At 43.9% G+C, this 15471-nt stretch overlaps 1 protein-coding gene across 2 annotated transcripts in view; it reads left to right on the forward strand.

Moving 5' to 3' along the window:
- CCNB2 (cyclin B2) overlaps positions 1-12449 on the forward strand; it is a 30268-nt gene extending 17819 nt beyond the window's left edge. Inside the window, exons 4-9 of one of the 2 annotated variants that reach the window (XM_086710813.1) lie at positions 2196-2366; positions 2470-2628; positions 4762-4998; positions 5302-5442; positions 10361-10471; positions 12134-12449. In XM_086710813.1, coding sequence (XP_086566939.1) covers positions 2196-2366; positions 2470-2628; positions 4762-4998; positions 5302-5442; positions 10361-10471; positions 12134-12265 — 951 coding nt within the window. In that variant the 3' untranslated portion in view covers positions 12266-12449. Of the gene's footprint in view, positions 1-2195; positions 2367-2469; positions 2629-4761; positions 4999-5301; positions 5443-10360; positions 10472-11556; positions 11837-12133 lie in introns of those variants that run through there. The other variant, XM_025919069.2, reaches the window with a different exon arrangement.
- The last annotated feature ends 3022 nt before the right edge of the window (positions 12450-15471 follow it).

The raw sequence follows: 15471 nt of genomic DNA on the forward strand, positions 1-15471 counted from the left end.
TGGGGGTGTCTTGGTGGCTCAGTCGGTTGGGTGACTGACTTCAGCTCAGGTCATGATCTCGAGATCAGTGAGTTCCAGCCCCACGTCGGGCTCTGTGCTGACAGCTCAGAGTCCGGGGTCTGTTTCAGATTCTGTGTCTCCCTCTTTCTGACCCTCCCCCGTTCATGCTCTGTCTCTCTGTCTCAAAAATAAATAAACGTTAAAAGAAAAAAAAAAAAAGCCCATCTGTTTCTAGCTACTCTTTTTTTTTTTTTTTTGATAGAGCGTGCCTGCATGTGTGAGCAGGGCAGGGGCAGAGGGAGAAGAAGAGAGAGAATCCTAAGCAGGCTCCATACCCAACACAGGGCCTGACGCGGGGCTCAATCTCACAACTGTGTGATCACGACCTGGACCAAAATCAAGAGTTGGATGCTTAACTGACTAAGCCACCCAAACACCCCAACACCTTTTTTTTTTTTTTTTTTTAAGATTTTATTTTTAAGTAATCTCTACACCCAACAGGGGGCTCGAACCCCCAACCCCAATTTCAAGAGTCTGTTGCTCCACCAACTGAGCCAGCCAGGTGCCTCTGATTCTAGCCACTCTTGCTCCATTCCTTCAGTGGGTTCACTTCCCTTCGGGTAAAATCTAAACTCCTTAGCAAGGTTCTTGCTCACCTTTCCAGCCCATCTTCTCTCACATCATGCACTACCTCCCACCATTCCAAATCAGCGTGTACTTCCCAAGACTTGCCTTTATTTCTTGGCTTCCTCTGGGACTTTGTACTTGCCTACGTTTTGCCTATTCATTTGCCTTGAGGTCTCATCTTCTCTGGTAACCTTATCTAGGTTTTTCCCTGGTACCCCAAGTAGCTCTTATTCATTCTAGTCCCTTGAGGTTCTTAAATTCTTGAATAAGTGGCATGCATACCTGCATAACTTGCTCAGCTGACCCTTCCTCAGTTTAAGAACTTTGGTGTTTGAGGGAAGGATGTGATCTGAACTGCTATCAATATTTTCCTGCTGCTGCTGTTATTGTTTTATCCTTCTCTAAGACTGGAAACTATAATCACTGAGCTTTAATATAAATTAAAATGGTTTGTTTATTATACATCCTTCTTTTTCTATATTTTATTTCTTTAATACCCAGTCTTTATAGTCTAGCAGTCCTGTTAGGTTTTACTTTGAGAAGTACCTCTTATTCTTTTGAAAAGTAATGGTTTATTTATACTTCATTACCAAATGCTTGTTTTTAACTTACTTTATAAATTTTTAATTTGTGTGACTTTAATAGCCACCCAGTCAGCATAAGAAAATACTGGGTGTGTGCTTACTCAGTCTTTGCTTCCTCCTCCTATTTTATTCATAGGCTGGAATGTGCTTTTCTGCTTTTTAGTTGCCAGTTTCTCAATTTAGAATAAATTAGTTTACGAGAGGAAATCTTTATACTCGCAGAAGAGGCTACAGCTGAGGTGAACTATCAGCTCTAAGAGTCTCTTAACCCAGGTGTCTAAGTTTCTTTCATTGCATAAATATTTAGTGAGCACCTAGTATGTGTCAGGGATGATATAGGTATTTGAGATACCTTAGGGACCAAAATCAGTTTAAATAAATGTAAGCTTATAGAGCTTACACTCTAGCAGACATAGACAGAAAATGATATACATCATATATTAGTAAACTCCATAATCTGTTAGAAGGTTATAGGTTCTATGGGGAAAAACAGAGTAAGAGGAATGAAATGTGGTGGGGGTGGTGATAGGTGGCAGACAGTGATTTAAAATGGGGGGTCAGGATATACCTAATTGAAAAGGTAACTTTTAAACTAAAAGTTTACCCACAGGGGTGCAGGGAAAAGAGCTTCTGTGAAGAGGGAGCCCACTTGCAGTGAGGGAGGCTGCAGTGAAGCAAACCAAGGGCAGGGAAATAGGAGGCGGTCAGCAGAGGAAGAGGAGAAAGCCAGATCATGCAGGCCCACAGGCCATGGTGAGGACTTAAGGTTTTCACTTGGAGTGAAATTACAGAACTTTAAACAGAGGAGTATATCCCTAAAAACTTCATCTACTACATCTTGAGTTAGTCACCTCTTACTCTGAAATTTGTTTTGGCTTTCACATATTTTAAAAATGCATATGCTACTTTTAAAACCAGTTGCCTCTGCATGTATTTGGCTATGATTAATGATTAAGGCTATTGCACATTAATTTGTCCATGTAGGGTCCTGCTCCCCCAGCGGAGGATATCTCCATGAAGGAAGAGAACCTCTGCCAAGCTTTCTCTGATGCCTTGCTCTGCAAAATCGAGGATATTGATAATGAGGACTGGGAGAACCCTCAGCTCTGCAGCGACTACGTTAAGGATATCTACCAGTATCTAAGGCAGCTTGAGGTGAGTGGGCCTCTGGGTGTTGGTCGTGCAAGCAATGTGGAATTCACCACACAGCTGGGAAGGAAATGAGGTCAGCTTTTTAAACTTTTCATTCCATCACCAGGTTCTGCAATCCATAAATCCACGCTTCTTAGATGGAAGGGAGATAAACGGACGCATGCGCGCCATCCTGGTGGACTGGCTGGTGCAAGTCCACTCCAAGTTTAGGCTGCTGCAGGAGACCCTGTACATGTGCGTCGCCATCATGGATCGATTTTTACAGGTGAGTGTGGCTTCAGGGACTGTAGCAATGCGCACTGGAATTGCATTGTGCAATACCAAAGGGTGGTACCTTGAAGAAAAGACCCAAAGTCACTTTGTGAGAAACCGAGGAACTTCATGTGCCAGAAAGGAAAGTAGCCAAGTGTGTCAGACCTCTGGTGATGCTGACCAGTGCTGGGCGTTTGTGTCAGGTCAGCCTGCGGAGAAATGCTGGGGGCCCCAGGGAGGGAGACGCTGCATTGCCAGTCATTCATCAGAGGAAACATACCAACAGGAGGTCTGAAGGTCAGCCCAAGCCTGTGGTGCCTTTGCATCTTGGTTTTCCGGGTCTGCTTAATCGATTTTGTAATTTGGTGCTCTCTGTTGTTAAGTTTCCTCATCTGAAAAATGAGGAATTTAGCTAGAGAATGTTGCAGTATCCAGCCAGCTGTTGCATGAATTGCTGTAGAAAGGAGAGGAGGCAGAATTTTTTAAAGGGGGATTGGGAGTATGTGTGGGGAGTATACTGAGTTATGGAGGTCTAAAGCAGAGGAATGTAAGAAATTAAGCTGAGAGGCAGGAGTGGTCATCAAAATAGGACACATCACCTGGTGTCCTAAAACCCTAACCAGTTAGAGGAAATGCCAGATAGAAAGCACTAGTGTTATCCATCAGGCAGTAGCCCTACTGCAGATAAGGATTTATGTATTTAAAGTTGACATTTATGATATAACTCAAGTACAAATTCTGCCCAACAATACAGTAATAATTGTGTTTATTATAATGATGACCCTGAGATACCGCCAAATCCTACGAAACCATAGATTCAGTGGTTTGCATTATACATTCCTCATGGGGTAGGAAAGTAGTCAGATTTTAGGTGGATTTTAAAAAATGAGAGTTGAAGCAAGAAAAACGAAATCCCAGTTTAAAAGAAAAAGAAGGGACGCCTGGGTGGCTCAGTCGGTCGAGGGTCCGACTTTGGCTCAGGTCATGATCTCGTGGCTCCCTCAGTTCGAGCCGCATGTCAGGCTCTGGGCTGATAGCTCAGAACCTGGAGCCTGCTCTGGATTCTGTGTCCTCCCTCTCTCTCTCTCTGCCCCTCCTCTGCTCATGTTCTGTCTCTCTCTGTCTCAAAAATAAATAAATGTAAAAAAAAAACCAACAAAAAAAACTTTAAAAGAAAAAGGAAATGAAGGGAAACACTCAGACCCTGGACTGAGATTTTCCCTGACTCTCAAGCATCTTTGAAGATACCTCAGGTTGAATAATGAGCGTACTTTTGGTAATGAATGATTAAGGAAATGTTTGAGATAGCCCCTTCCACATCCCTAGGCATCCATTATTTAAGCCTGCTTTTTGGCTTGACCTTATCTTTTTTTTTTTTTTTTTTTTTAATTTTTTTTTTTTTTCAACGTTTATTTTATTTTTTGGGACAGAGAGAGACAGAGCATGAACGGGGGAGGGGCAGAGAGAGAGGGAGACACAGAATCGGAAACAGGCTCCAGGCTCTGAGCCATCAGCCCAGAGCCCGACGCGGGGCTCGAACTCACGGAGCGCGAGATCGTGACCTGGCTGAAGTCGGACGCTTAATCGACTGCGCCACCCAGGCGCCCCAAGCTTGACCTTATCTTGATGCAGACTGTGTGGAGTGCCATGTTGGGACTTCCCCCAGATGTTCAAGCCAGGATGATGAGACTGGAGCACAGACCAGGAGCTTGGTTCTCAGGCTTATTTCTTCCCTACTGAGAAGTTGAGTGAACTTGGGCTAGTGTCTGAATCTCTTCTTAGCCCATCTCTTTGTATGTGGAGAAAAATACATATACTTCCTAGGATTTTTGCGAGGATTCAGTGAGGTGATTACTGAAATCTTTGCACTGTGCTCGGCACAGAGTGAATACTCAGTAATCTCTACACCCACTGTGGGGCTTGAACCCACAACCCTGAAATCAAGAGTCACATGCTCCACCTAGTGAGCCAGCCAGGAGCCCCTGATGGTACCTGCAATTAATACACAGGTTACCTGTGCTCGTAAGAGGGGGATGAGGAGAGATGATGTGTACTTCTGCAGGACGTGATTCGCTCTCACTTTCTTCCCCTCAGTGCCCCAGTCCTCTGGTCGGACATGACTTTTGACACCTTCTTCTTCAATTAGGTTCAACCGGTTTCCCGTAAGAAGCTTCAACTGGTTGGGATTACGGCTCTGCTCTTGGCTTCCAAATATGAAGAGATGTTTTCTCCAAATATCGAAGACTTTGTTTACATCACAGACAATGCTTATACAAGCTCCCAAATCCGAGAAATGGAAACATTGATTTTGAAAGAACTGAAATTTGAGTTGGGTCGACCTTTGCCACTGCACTTCTTAAGGCGGGCCTCAAAAGCTGGGGAGGTAAGTGCCTCCGATTCCATATGAGACTTTATTTTCCCCCTGTTGTCTTATGCTAGAAACGTTGATCCAATTAAAGGAAAACTTAAAAATTTATAGAAAACATGTTCTCATTAAGTCCTAATGTTTTATCTCCTCAATTCTTAAAAGACCTCATGCTCTGTGTTTTTAATATACTGTGGAATAGGGCACTTGCTGGGAAGGACGAGTGAATTGACTGGATTTCAGCTCCTAGGCCTTCACCTGTGATTTTGCAAGACAGTGATAATAGCTGTGCTTCTTCCTCTCTGGGCTATCCAATCCTAGGTCGATGTGGAACAGCATACTTTAGCCAAATACCTGATGGAGCTGACTCTCATTGACTATGACATGGTGCATTATCACCCTTCGAAGGTGGCAGCGGCTGCATCCTGCCTGTCCCAGAAAGTTATAGGCCAAGGAAAATGGGTAAGAAGAAATTAGGTTATATTTTAGACCCTCTGGATATGAAAGGTCTTACCGTTTTCACCACAGTGTTGTTAAAGCAATTGTTAAAATCCAGAAGCCTAAAAGAAAGCTGCTTGGAATGCTTCAGACGTAGACTAGGTAAGCACACCATGGCACCCAGGTGCTAACTATACAGTTGTGAAGGCTGTGCATGGCTGCCTACAACTGGTATGCTAAGGTTTCTGGGATCTTTGGTTAAATGAAACCAGCAAGGCGTCAAGCATCTAAGACAAAAGCAGGGCCAAGGCCCAACTGATTGAGCCAGTAAAGGTAAAAAGGAGCCACTTTTAGGTTTATACAAGTAGTCAAAGCTGCCAGCAATTGTGGTCCTTATCTCACGCACCAAAAGGGACAAGAACCAAAACGAAAGGGGCCAGGTGACTGCAGTGGGAGTCGTGGGATACCCTTTTGTGAAGGAGCCAACTCTAGACTGGTACTAAGCAGTTTTATCATCTGTAGTTGTGCCCCAAGAGCAGCAGAACAAAAGCCTCCTCAGAGCCCAGGTGTTAAGAAACGGTCTCAAGATAGCCTCTCAGGGGAGATACGGAGGAGGGTGGGAGCCGCTCTTCCCAGCCTCCCTCCCCTCACATTCCAGGAGGATCACCAAGCATTCTGCCAAGACACATCAGCTGGGCTTCAGGCCTTTGCCTGGCCCTATGTGGCTGCCTGCAAGCTTGCCAGGACACCATGGCAGGGCTGTCCCTCCACACATTTGTTGTAAGAAAGAAGGGGAATAAGAGAGAGAGAGTACGTATGTGTGCTTAGGTATTTCCTGATTAAAAAAAAAAAAAATACAGGAAGAATAGACCAGAAACTAATGGAAATGATACCTGTGGGGTTGGGTGGGAACAGGGTAGAAGGCTGGGGATGGGAGCAAGACTTGTGGTTGTAATTTTTTATCAGCTGTATACAATATAATGTAACTTTTTTGACTTCTGAACAATATGAGTGTTTATGCAAACCCTAACTGGAATTACACAGAAACAACAATGTCACCATATATCAAACTGGTAATAGAACACTGAGGGAAGAATTACTTTATCTGGTTAGATAAAACAAAGAACCAAAAGAGGTAACATACTTAAAGTTTACTTGGGAGATGTATTGTTAATAGTAATCTGTTATTATAATTGTGAAACTATTTAGGAATATTAGGGTAAAACATTCAATGTTATTAAGGACTAAAATTTTCACAATAAGAAGAGGGATAATATTAACAATTAAAAACAAAGGAAAACCCCTATGACGTTAAATCTATTTTGGAAATATCGGTAAATTAATCATGAGAGGGCCCGGAAACAGTGATAACCCAGTAGCAATGATCATACCTAGTGCCCACATAATGGATACTAAGTACCATTACCCGCTAGGAACTAGGCCACCTTTGAGAGATAGCTGCTCTCAGGGTTGGGGGAGAAAAAGTATAAGGTGAGACTAGATCAGTTTGTAATAGACATCAAGCAAATTCTCAAGGATCAGTGGGGGTCACGTGAAAAGGACATAGGAACTGGCTTGAAAGGGCTCTTACTGGCTAAGTCTGAGCATTGTAAAGAATAGTGACAGGGGCTCCTGGGTGGCTCAGTCAGTTAAGCATCTGACTTCGGGTCAGGTCATGATATTGCAGTTTGTGAGTTCGAGGCCCGCGTCGGGCTCTGTGCTGACAGCTCAGAGCCTGGAGCCTGCTTTGGATTCTGTGTCTCCCTCTCTCTCTGCCCTTCCCCCGCTTGTGCTCTGTCTCTCTCTGTCTCTCAGAAATGAATAAATGTAAAAAAAAAAAAAAAAAAGAATTGTGACAGTAATAGATTGTAACGCATTTTTAAAAAATGTTTATTTGTTGAGAGAGAGAGATGGAGGATGAGGCAGGCTCTGTGCTGACAACAGAGAGCCTAATAACAGGGCTCAAACTCATAAACTGTGATATGACCTGAGCTGAAGTCAGACACTTAACCAACTGAGCCACCAGGCGCCCTGATTGTAACACATTTTTAAAAATCCATGCATTTCGGGGCGCCTGGGTGGCGCAGTCGGTTAAGCGTCCGACTTCAGCCAGGTCACGATCTCGCGGTCCGTGAGTTCGAGCCCCGCGTCAGGCTCTGGGCTGATGGCTCAGAACCTGGAGCCTGTTTCCGATTCTGTGTCTCCCTCTCTCTCTCTGCCCCTCCCCCGTTCATGCTCTGTCTCTCTCTGTCCCAAAAATAAATAAACGTTGAAAAAAAAAAAAAAATTTTAAAAATCCATGCATTTATAACGATACAAAAGAAAGAATGGAAGAGGGGCTCTTTATTATTATTATTATTTTTTAATCAGGATACCAGCTATTTAAAGCAGAAAGAATGGTAGAGTTAGAAATCAAATTTTAGGGGCGCCTGGGTGGCTCAGTTGATGAAGCCTCTGACCCTTGGTTTTGGCTCAGGTTGTGATCCCACAGTTCTTGAGATGAGACCCTGTATCGGGCTCTGCACTGACAGCACGGAGCCTGCTTAGGAATCTCTCTCTCCCCCCTTGCCTGCTCGTGCACACATACACTCTCTCAAAATACATATTAAAATAAATAATAAATAAAATTTTAACCCCTAATGTAAAAACTGATTCAAGTGAGGATCAACTGATGCTCATATCATTAGGTGAGGTAATTTTGGAGGACGAGTCACATGGTCTCAAAATATCACCTCACAGGTATGTAATAATGCTGAAGAAAAACTGTACCTTTATGATAGGGGGTCTGCAAATTACCACCTTAACCTGGTGATCAAGCTTGGCATCACCAGTGGTAGGAGCACCTGACTTGACCTATGTTCTGGTGCATTATCAGAAGTAATGCATTATCATCTCCATGAAATTCATGCCTCAGATGTTTGACACGAATCCAGTCATCAGGAAACACTCAGATTTAAATGTGGGATGTTCTAAAAGTAACTGGCCTAGGGCCTTCAAGTTGTCATTTAAAGCCAAGAAAATAGGAGTTTTAAGTAAAAAACCCCCCAAAGATCAGATATACTGCATGTACCTTAATTGGACCTGGATCTAAAAAGACAAATCTATGAAAGATATTTTTGGAACAGTTGGAGCAATTTGAATATAGACTGTATTCTAGATGATACTATGGAAATGTTGATTTTTTTATGTGAAAAGCTTTGTGTCTAGATAGGAAAATACTATTTAGGGGATGTTTCTGAAGCATTTAGAAGTGATGTGTAATGGTGTCTGCAACTCATTGTCACATAGTTCAAAAATTGTGTGTGAATACATACATACACAATTCTTGCTAAACCATTTGCAACTGAGTTAGCTGCAGACACCATGAGAGAGAAAACGAGAAAGTGGCAAAATGTTAATAGGTGAATCTGCACAAAAGATGTACAGATGTTCATTATATTATCTCATTTTTTCTGAAATAATTTGAAATTTTTTGAAATAAAAAACTTGAGGCAACAAGGCTGCTGATACATGGATGATACAGGGTCCTGGTACCAGTGGCTCATTTTAGCTAAATTACTTTCCTCTGGGACATGTCTTCTTTGGGCTCTGAACCTACTAGCACTAGGTCTCCTCGTTTTCTGGGAATTGACTTGAAAATGCCGGTGGTTGTGTGTTATTTCAGAATTAATCTTGCTTTGTTCTTTTTTTCTTTAAATTATTTTAGGATTGGGGCACATGGCAGCCTCAGTGGGTACAGCATGAGACTCTTGATCTCAGAGTTGTGGGTTCAAGCCCCACATTGGGCAAGGAGCCTACCTTAAATTAATAAAAAAAAAAAATACGTTAGGAATAAGATTAAATTGTGATTGGGGTGCCTGGATGGCCAGTTAGTTGAGCATCTGACTCTTGATTTCAGCTCAGGTCATGATTCCAGGATTGTGGGATTGAGCCCTGTGTCAGGTTCTATGCTGAGAGTGGAGCCTGCTTAAGATTCTCTCTCTCTGCCCCTCTCCCCTGCTCACGTGTACTCCCTCTCTCTCTCTTAAAAAAAAAAAAAAAAAATTAGAAAGAAAAAGATTAAATTATGATTTATCTTCCCAATTAGATTGTGCATATGAGACAGATGTACTTTGGCTTTTAGAATTTTATCACAGAACTGAAATAAAGTTAGGTTACCTATCTTCACACATGATAGATCTTACTGTCAATCAACAACTGTCCTTTTGCTTGACCTTTGTTCTCCGGGAGGCTAGGTCGCAAAGCCTCTACCCCTAGAGGCTTCTCTGCTCTCTGTTCTCCAGTGCTTAACTACACAGTGCCCAATGAGAGAATCCCGGGCAGTCTTTAATTCTTCTGGATTTTGTAGATTAGATTGCTGCCCATGGCCTAATTTATTCTTAATAATGAACCTCTTTCCCTAACAATATGGGTATCAGCTCTGTCCAGCTCCCCACCAGCCACTGTCCAGTAGGGCTTTGATTGGGACGGGGGGGCGGTGGTGGTGGTGGTATGTGTGAGATGTGCTTGTCCCAGGTCTCTGCCATTACTCTGAAAGGGGCTTTCCTTTGCTGGGTTTTATTTTTACTCTGCCCCACTTTCCATCCCCCCACCCCACCCCGGTGTGGTGATAGAAGCATGAAAGCTTTGTTACTTGGAGTACCCTACATACCCCTGCAACCTTGTTAAAAATAATAATAATTATGGGAACTTTGTCACTTGATTTAGCTGAAGTTGCACAGTGTCTTAATTTAGTCTTGCTCAGAGCCAGAGTCATCTTGCATTTACTGGCTGCTTTGCTGGTACAATGGTAGTGTTTAGGGCTGTTACTGAATTTTACGAAAGTAGGAATATCATTGTATAGCTTTTATGCAAGTGATAAGTGATGTTAGCATGTATAAGATGTGCTCTTCTAAAGAAGCGGAGGCTTTATCTTGCACCTTCTCTCTTCATTGTGTTCCAGAACTTAAAACAGCAGTATTACACTGGATACACAGAGAATGAAGTATTGGAAGTCATGCAGCACATGGCCAAAAATGTCGTGAAAGTTAACGAAAACTTAACGAAATTCATCGTAAGTACTCCTCCCTCAACCGTGGAAAGCATTAGATTATGGGTTTTGTGAATGAGAGTATGTGTACGTATGTGCGTTTGCGTTTTCATGTAAACGTAATATTGGCATATGTGAGAGTCTATTTTAGCACGAACTCTTTTCTAGTCCAGCAGGGGATGGAGCATACTGACGTATCTGAAAAGCAGACTTTCTTCAAAACCAAGTAGCTAGGCTAACCAGGTCCAGGCCCCAGGTAGTCAGCCAGATGGCCATTCAGTGTGTCTCCCCACCTTGTCCCAGCATCCTGGGCAGGGCACTCAGCATCAGGGAAGGCGCTCCCCATGTCATCTGGAACAGCAAGGGCTCCGTGAAGACTCGGGTTTTGGGGTGGTATCACTCAGGGCCTTTGACCAGGATCTTTTGGGACAGTGACCAAATCATGGTGAAGAGGGAGGGGCAAGAAGCCCATTCAGAAAGGCTCCTCAGGGTCTGGTATCTGTCTCTGTGGGGCCCACCTGAGAGGAGGAGTCAGAGGAGATTGGGTGCTGTCCTGTGCTTGTGTGATGCCGAGTATCACCACAGGTGTGGTGACAAAGAGCAAGGCATTTGTGCCAAGCATGTAGTTTCCTTGCATGTAGTTTCTGTATGATTTAGCACACCATGGAAGTGTGACATGTTTTCAGTCCTTAGGGTATTGTTGTCTGGGACCCGCTAAGCACTGGTTGCCACTTGCTTTTATTGCCAGTTGTTGCTGCCGGTCCTGGCAGACCTGTTCTGTCGTGATGGTGCTTAGGTATGATAAACACAGCTCCTACCTCCCAACCCTCTGGCAACATAGGAGAGAGAGCCTGCTCCTTGGACCTTGACACCATTTATTCCTCCATCACCTGTGCTACCAGCTGGGCTTTATCCATTGCTAGGTATGGAAGGAAATTGTCGGGTGCAACACATTATAACCTCAGAGCTCTAGCTGGCTTCAGTGATTCAGCATCATCGCACTAGTTGGAGATTGTGGGTCTGGCCCTTAAATACTTGTGAATTAGACTAGGAACATGGTATAAGGTAGGGGGTCCTGATGCGTGCTTAATCACAGATGACTTCTGCAGGCCATCAAGAATAAGTATGCAAGCAGCAAACTCCTGAAGATCAGCACGATTCCTCAGCTGAACTCAAAAGCCATCCAAGAGCTTGCGTCCCCTCTGATGGGACGGTCCTAGGCTGCCATGGCCCTCGGGGAAGAGTGCTTCATTTGTGTGCTTTGACTTGCTGATTTGGAACTCTTCACTTTGTACATAGTTGTCTGGTCTATTTCATGAAACCTTTTCTTAGACCTATTTTCTAAATGTATATTGAGGAAAAATAAAGCTATTAATTTTTCTTCAGGTATCCTATGTGTATTTATTTGTGTATTCTATAGTGGAAAGAAGTCAGTGGAAGCTTGGGTTGACTAATTTCTTTTTGAGCTATTATGAGAAGTATGTAAATTATTGCCTTTATGGCTTTGGGAAAGATCTTCCTGCCACTTTCTCAAATGGAAAAAACTAGAACTTGGCTTCAGTGAATGCTAACCCATTCTTAAACTTCTGAGATATAAAAAGATTCATGATGAAATTTGAAAATGGGAGGATAACTATGACCGTTCCTTTTCAGAATGTACTCAACTATTTTCTCATTCCTATACAGGAACGCCTGGCCCACTGGGTTGAGGGCTACCAGAAGCAGCCCTCACAGTATGCCTCTCCTTCAAAGGCATGGTGGGGACCAGGAATGTCAGTCCTAAGGGGCCACCACTGGAAAACAAAAACGGGTCTGTGACACCTTGTTAATGTTGAAACTTGGAATGCATTTTCCTATTTCATGGGTTACTATTTGTTGTTTTTTTTTGGCGGGCAGTTGATCACATTTAGCATTATTCTCTAAGTGTGAATGCATTCGCAGTCTCCAACCACTAAAAACAAAACCAAAACACATAAAATAAATGAGTGTCTTATAGCAACAACTTCCCAAACTATTAGCTCAGCACATGTTAATTGCTTTTTGAGAAAAAGGAGCTAGTCAAATACATTCGGGAAACATTGCAAACACATTACGATTCATAAAGGCTCGGAGAAGCTTTGCAGTAAACTCTTAACTCCGCCGTTCCCCAGTCCAGAGTGTGGTAAATGCTGCCTTCTGCGTGACAGTGAGATGTGCAGGTGCTGGTTCTGAGACTCAGCTGTGGCTTCTGGCTGCCCTGGGAGGCCAGCCTGGCTGGCTCCAGCTAGTGCTCACTTCCCACCCCTCTCCCTAGGCAGGCTGGGCCGCCTAAGTAAGTCTTTATGTGCGTGAGCACTTGGAGGAATGGGAGTCTTCTGTGTTAAAGTCCTAGTGTAAAGCTTTAGAAGTATCTCTCTTTGAGTGAGACTCGTTCCCATGGCAGCCTTAGGCTGACTTGGGTCACACATGTGAATAGTAATGAAGTGAGACCCTGCGAGGAAGCTTTCGCTTCCCAGGGATGCTTGAGCTCCAGCTTCTCGTCAAGAAGAGATGGGTTTTGTAGACTATTCTGAGACATTTTATAGCTTCTTTATTACATATTTTGCTTAGTTAAATATTAAATACCCCGACTCAGGAAATTCCTATTTACAGGATGTCATAAAAAAAAGACCTTTAAGATCCTTCCTATGTGCCATAGCAGGCATCCAAAACTAAAGTGTTATACTTATGAAATAAGAAATTACTACTGTAAAAGTACAAATCATAATATAAAAGCATTGCAACTAGAAAATGAGGTGATGGAACCATAGTATTTGAAGAGCACAGATGCTGAAGCTGCATCGCATGGGTCTGAGTCTACTTAGCAACTATGATCTCTGTGCCTTGTTTTTGTGTCTGTGACATGGGGGTAAGAGCATCTACCTCATAGTGTTGTAGTGCAAAGTAAAGTATGCCAAGCCCTTAGCAGTGTCTGGATGTGCTTGAATGTTAGTGGCTATTATTATAAGGAGGTGGTGGTCTTGGAATGAGATGGACATTGGGCATTGAAAGATATGTTAGGCACAGCTCTTGCCTGTCAAAGCAATTTACAGGGGCATTTGGGTGGTTCACTCGGAAGCATCTGACTCTTGATTTCGGCTCAGGTTATGATCTCATTGTTTGTGGAATTGAGCCCCATGTCAGGTTCTGTGCTGACAGCATGGTTTCTGCCTGGGATTCTCTCCCCTGTCTCTCTACCTCTCCCCTGCTCGTGTGCCTGCTGTCTCTGAGAGAGAGTGAGTTTACAAATTTATAGCTGTTGAGTCCTGTTTGTGAGTTTTTCTTTTTTCTTAATTTTGGTTTTTGATTTTTGAGAAAAAGATATTGGAAGTTGAAAGGTTGACAGTTAGACTATCAAGCTCTTTGTTATTTGCTTGATTGAAGACAAAGATGAAAAGCATGGGCATTGGGGTCAGATCAGGGGTCAATTGATGGGTTCCTCTACTTCAGAGCTGCATGACCTTGGGCAAGGTAGTGAACTGCACTGATCCTTCTCATTTGCTAAGTGGTTTTAGAGTAGTTCATGCTGGTTAGAGGGGGCGGGTGCAGTACTGTAGGCAGGAAAGGCATCAAGTAGTTAGTAAGAGTAAAAATAAGTTCCTAAATTCAGGAGCAACTGTGAAGACCAGCTAGGCCTCTGGAACGACACAAAACAAGGCAGGAAACGGAGTGATGTTGCAGAATGGCTCCCACTCATTGACCATAAAAGTGAAAGGTGCCAGGAACATCATCAGGTTCTCCACCAAAGATGCATCCTGTACACACCGTACTCCCGAAACTGGACTCTGACCCCACCTGGAAATGAAGCCACTGTAAAAGTAGCAAGTAGAGGCAGGGCCAGCCTTTAGTCTGCCCAGCTTCACTCAGGAGGTCTGCGGAGTTCAGAGGGAGTCCGGAAGAGAAAAGATTTGGATATGTATAAGCCCTGCTCTGTGGCAAGTCAGTGATCGTCAGTTACATGGATGCATAGCCATGTTGTCTCATACTTGTTCTTGTGGACATCTCTGCCTGGAAGGAGCCATGCCTGAAGGAGGAGGAAGATCTCTCCCTGGTGCCTGGGATAAGCTGCTCTCCACACCGAAACTAACTGCCCCCAGCAAGACTCTCCCAGCCTCCCTGGCAGTTGAGGCCACATGACTAAGTTCCAGCTGCTGGAACCTGAGTGGACATGGTATGTGCACTTTGGAAGGAATGTTCTTTCTTTATTTTGATGTTTACTTATTTTTGGGAGAGAGAGAGTGTGCAAGCAGGGGAGGGGCAGAGAGAGAGACACACACACAGAATCCAAAGCAGACTTGAGGCTCTGAGCTGTCAGCCCAGAGCCTGATGCAGGGCTCGAACTCACGAACCGTGAGATTGTGACTTGAGCTGAAGTCAGACGCTTAACCGATGGAGTCACCCAGGCACCCCACAAGGAATGTTCTTTAAAAAGGAAACTGTTGGGGTGCCTGGGTGGCTCAGTCGGTTGAGCATCCGACTTCAGCTCAGGTCACGATCTCACGGTTCGTGAATTCAAGCTCCGTGTCAGGCTCTGTGCTGACAGCTCGGAGCCTGGAGCGTGCTTCCGATTCTGTGTCTCCCTCTCTCTCTGACCCTCCCCTGCTCATGCTCTGTTTCTCTCTGTCTCTCAAAGATGAAACTGCTTCCCATCACCTTTCCACCCCATTAGGGCTGGGCTTGGTAATGGTGGTATCAGGTTTGACCAGATGGGCTGAGACAACACGTGTGCATGGTTTTCACACCTGTTGGGGGAACAGGCTTATAAAAAAGGCCTCACCCTTTGCCCTCTCCATGGGCATTGACTTGCTTCCCTAAGCACTGTGGAAGAGATGACCCTTTTGCATGATGTTTTCAGAGAGCCAACTGCGCTGCCTGCTCTAACCCGTTTATTAGTACTTAGTCCCTCTGGTGGTTCTCAAAATGTGGCCTGGGGTCCCCTGGGATATCTTGAGACTCCTTCAAGAAGGCCGTGAGGTCAAAACTATTTTCATGATAATACTAAGATG

This window comes from Puma concolor, chromosome B3 (genome assembly GCF_028749965.1).
Source record: "Puma concolor isolate L17-30 chromosome B3, mPumCon1.1.hap2, whole genome shotgun sequence".
NCBI classification, from domain to species: domain Eukaryota; kingdom Metazoa; phylum Chordata; class Mammalia; order Carnivora; family Felidae; genus Puma; species Puma concolor.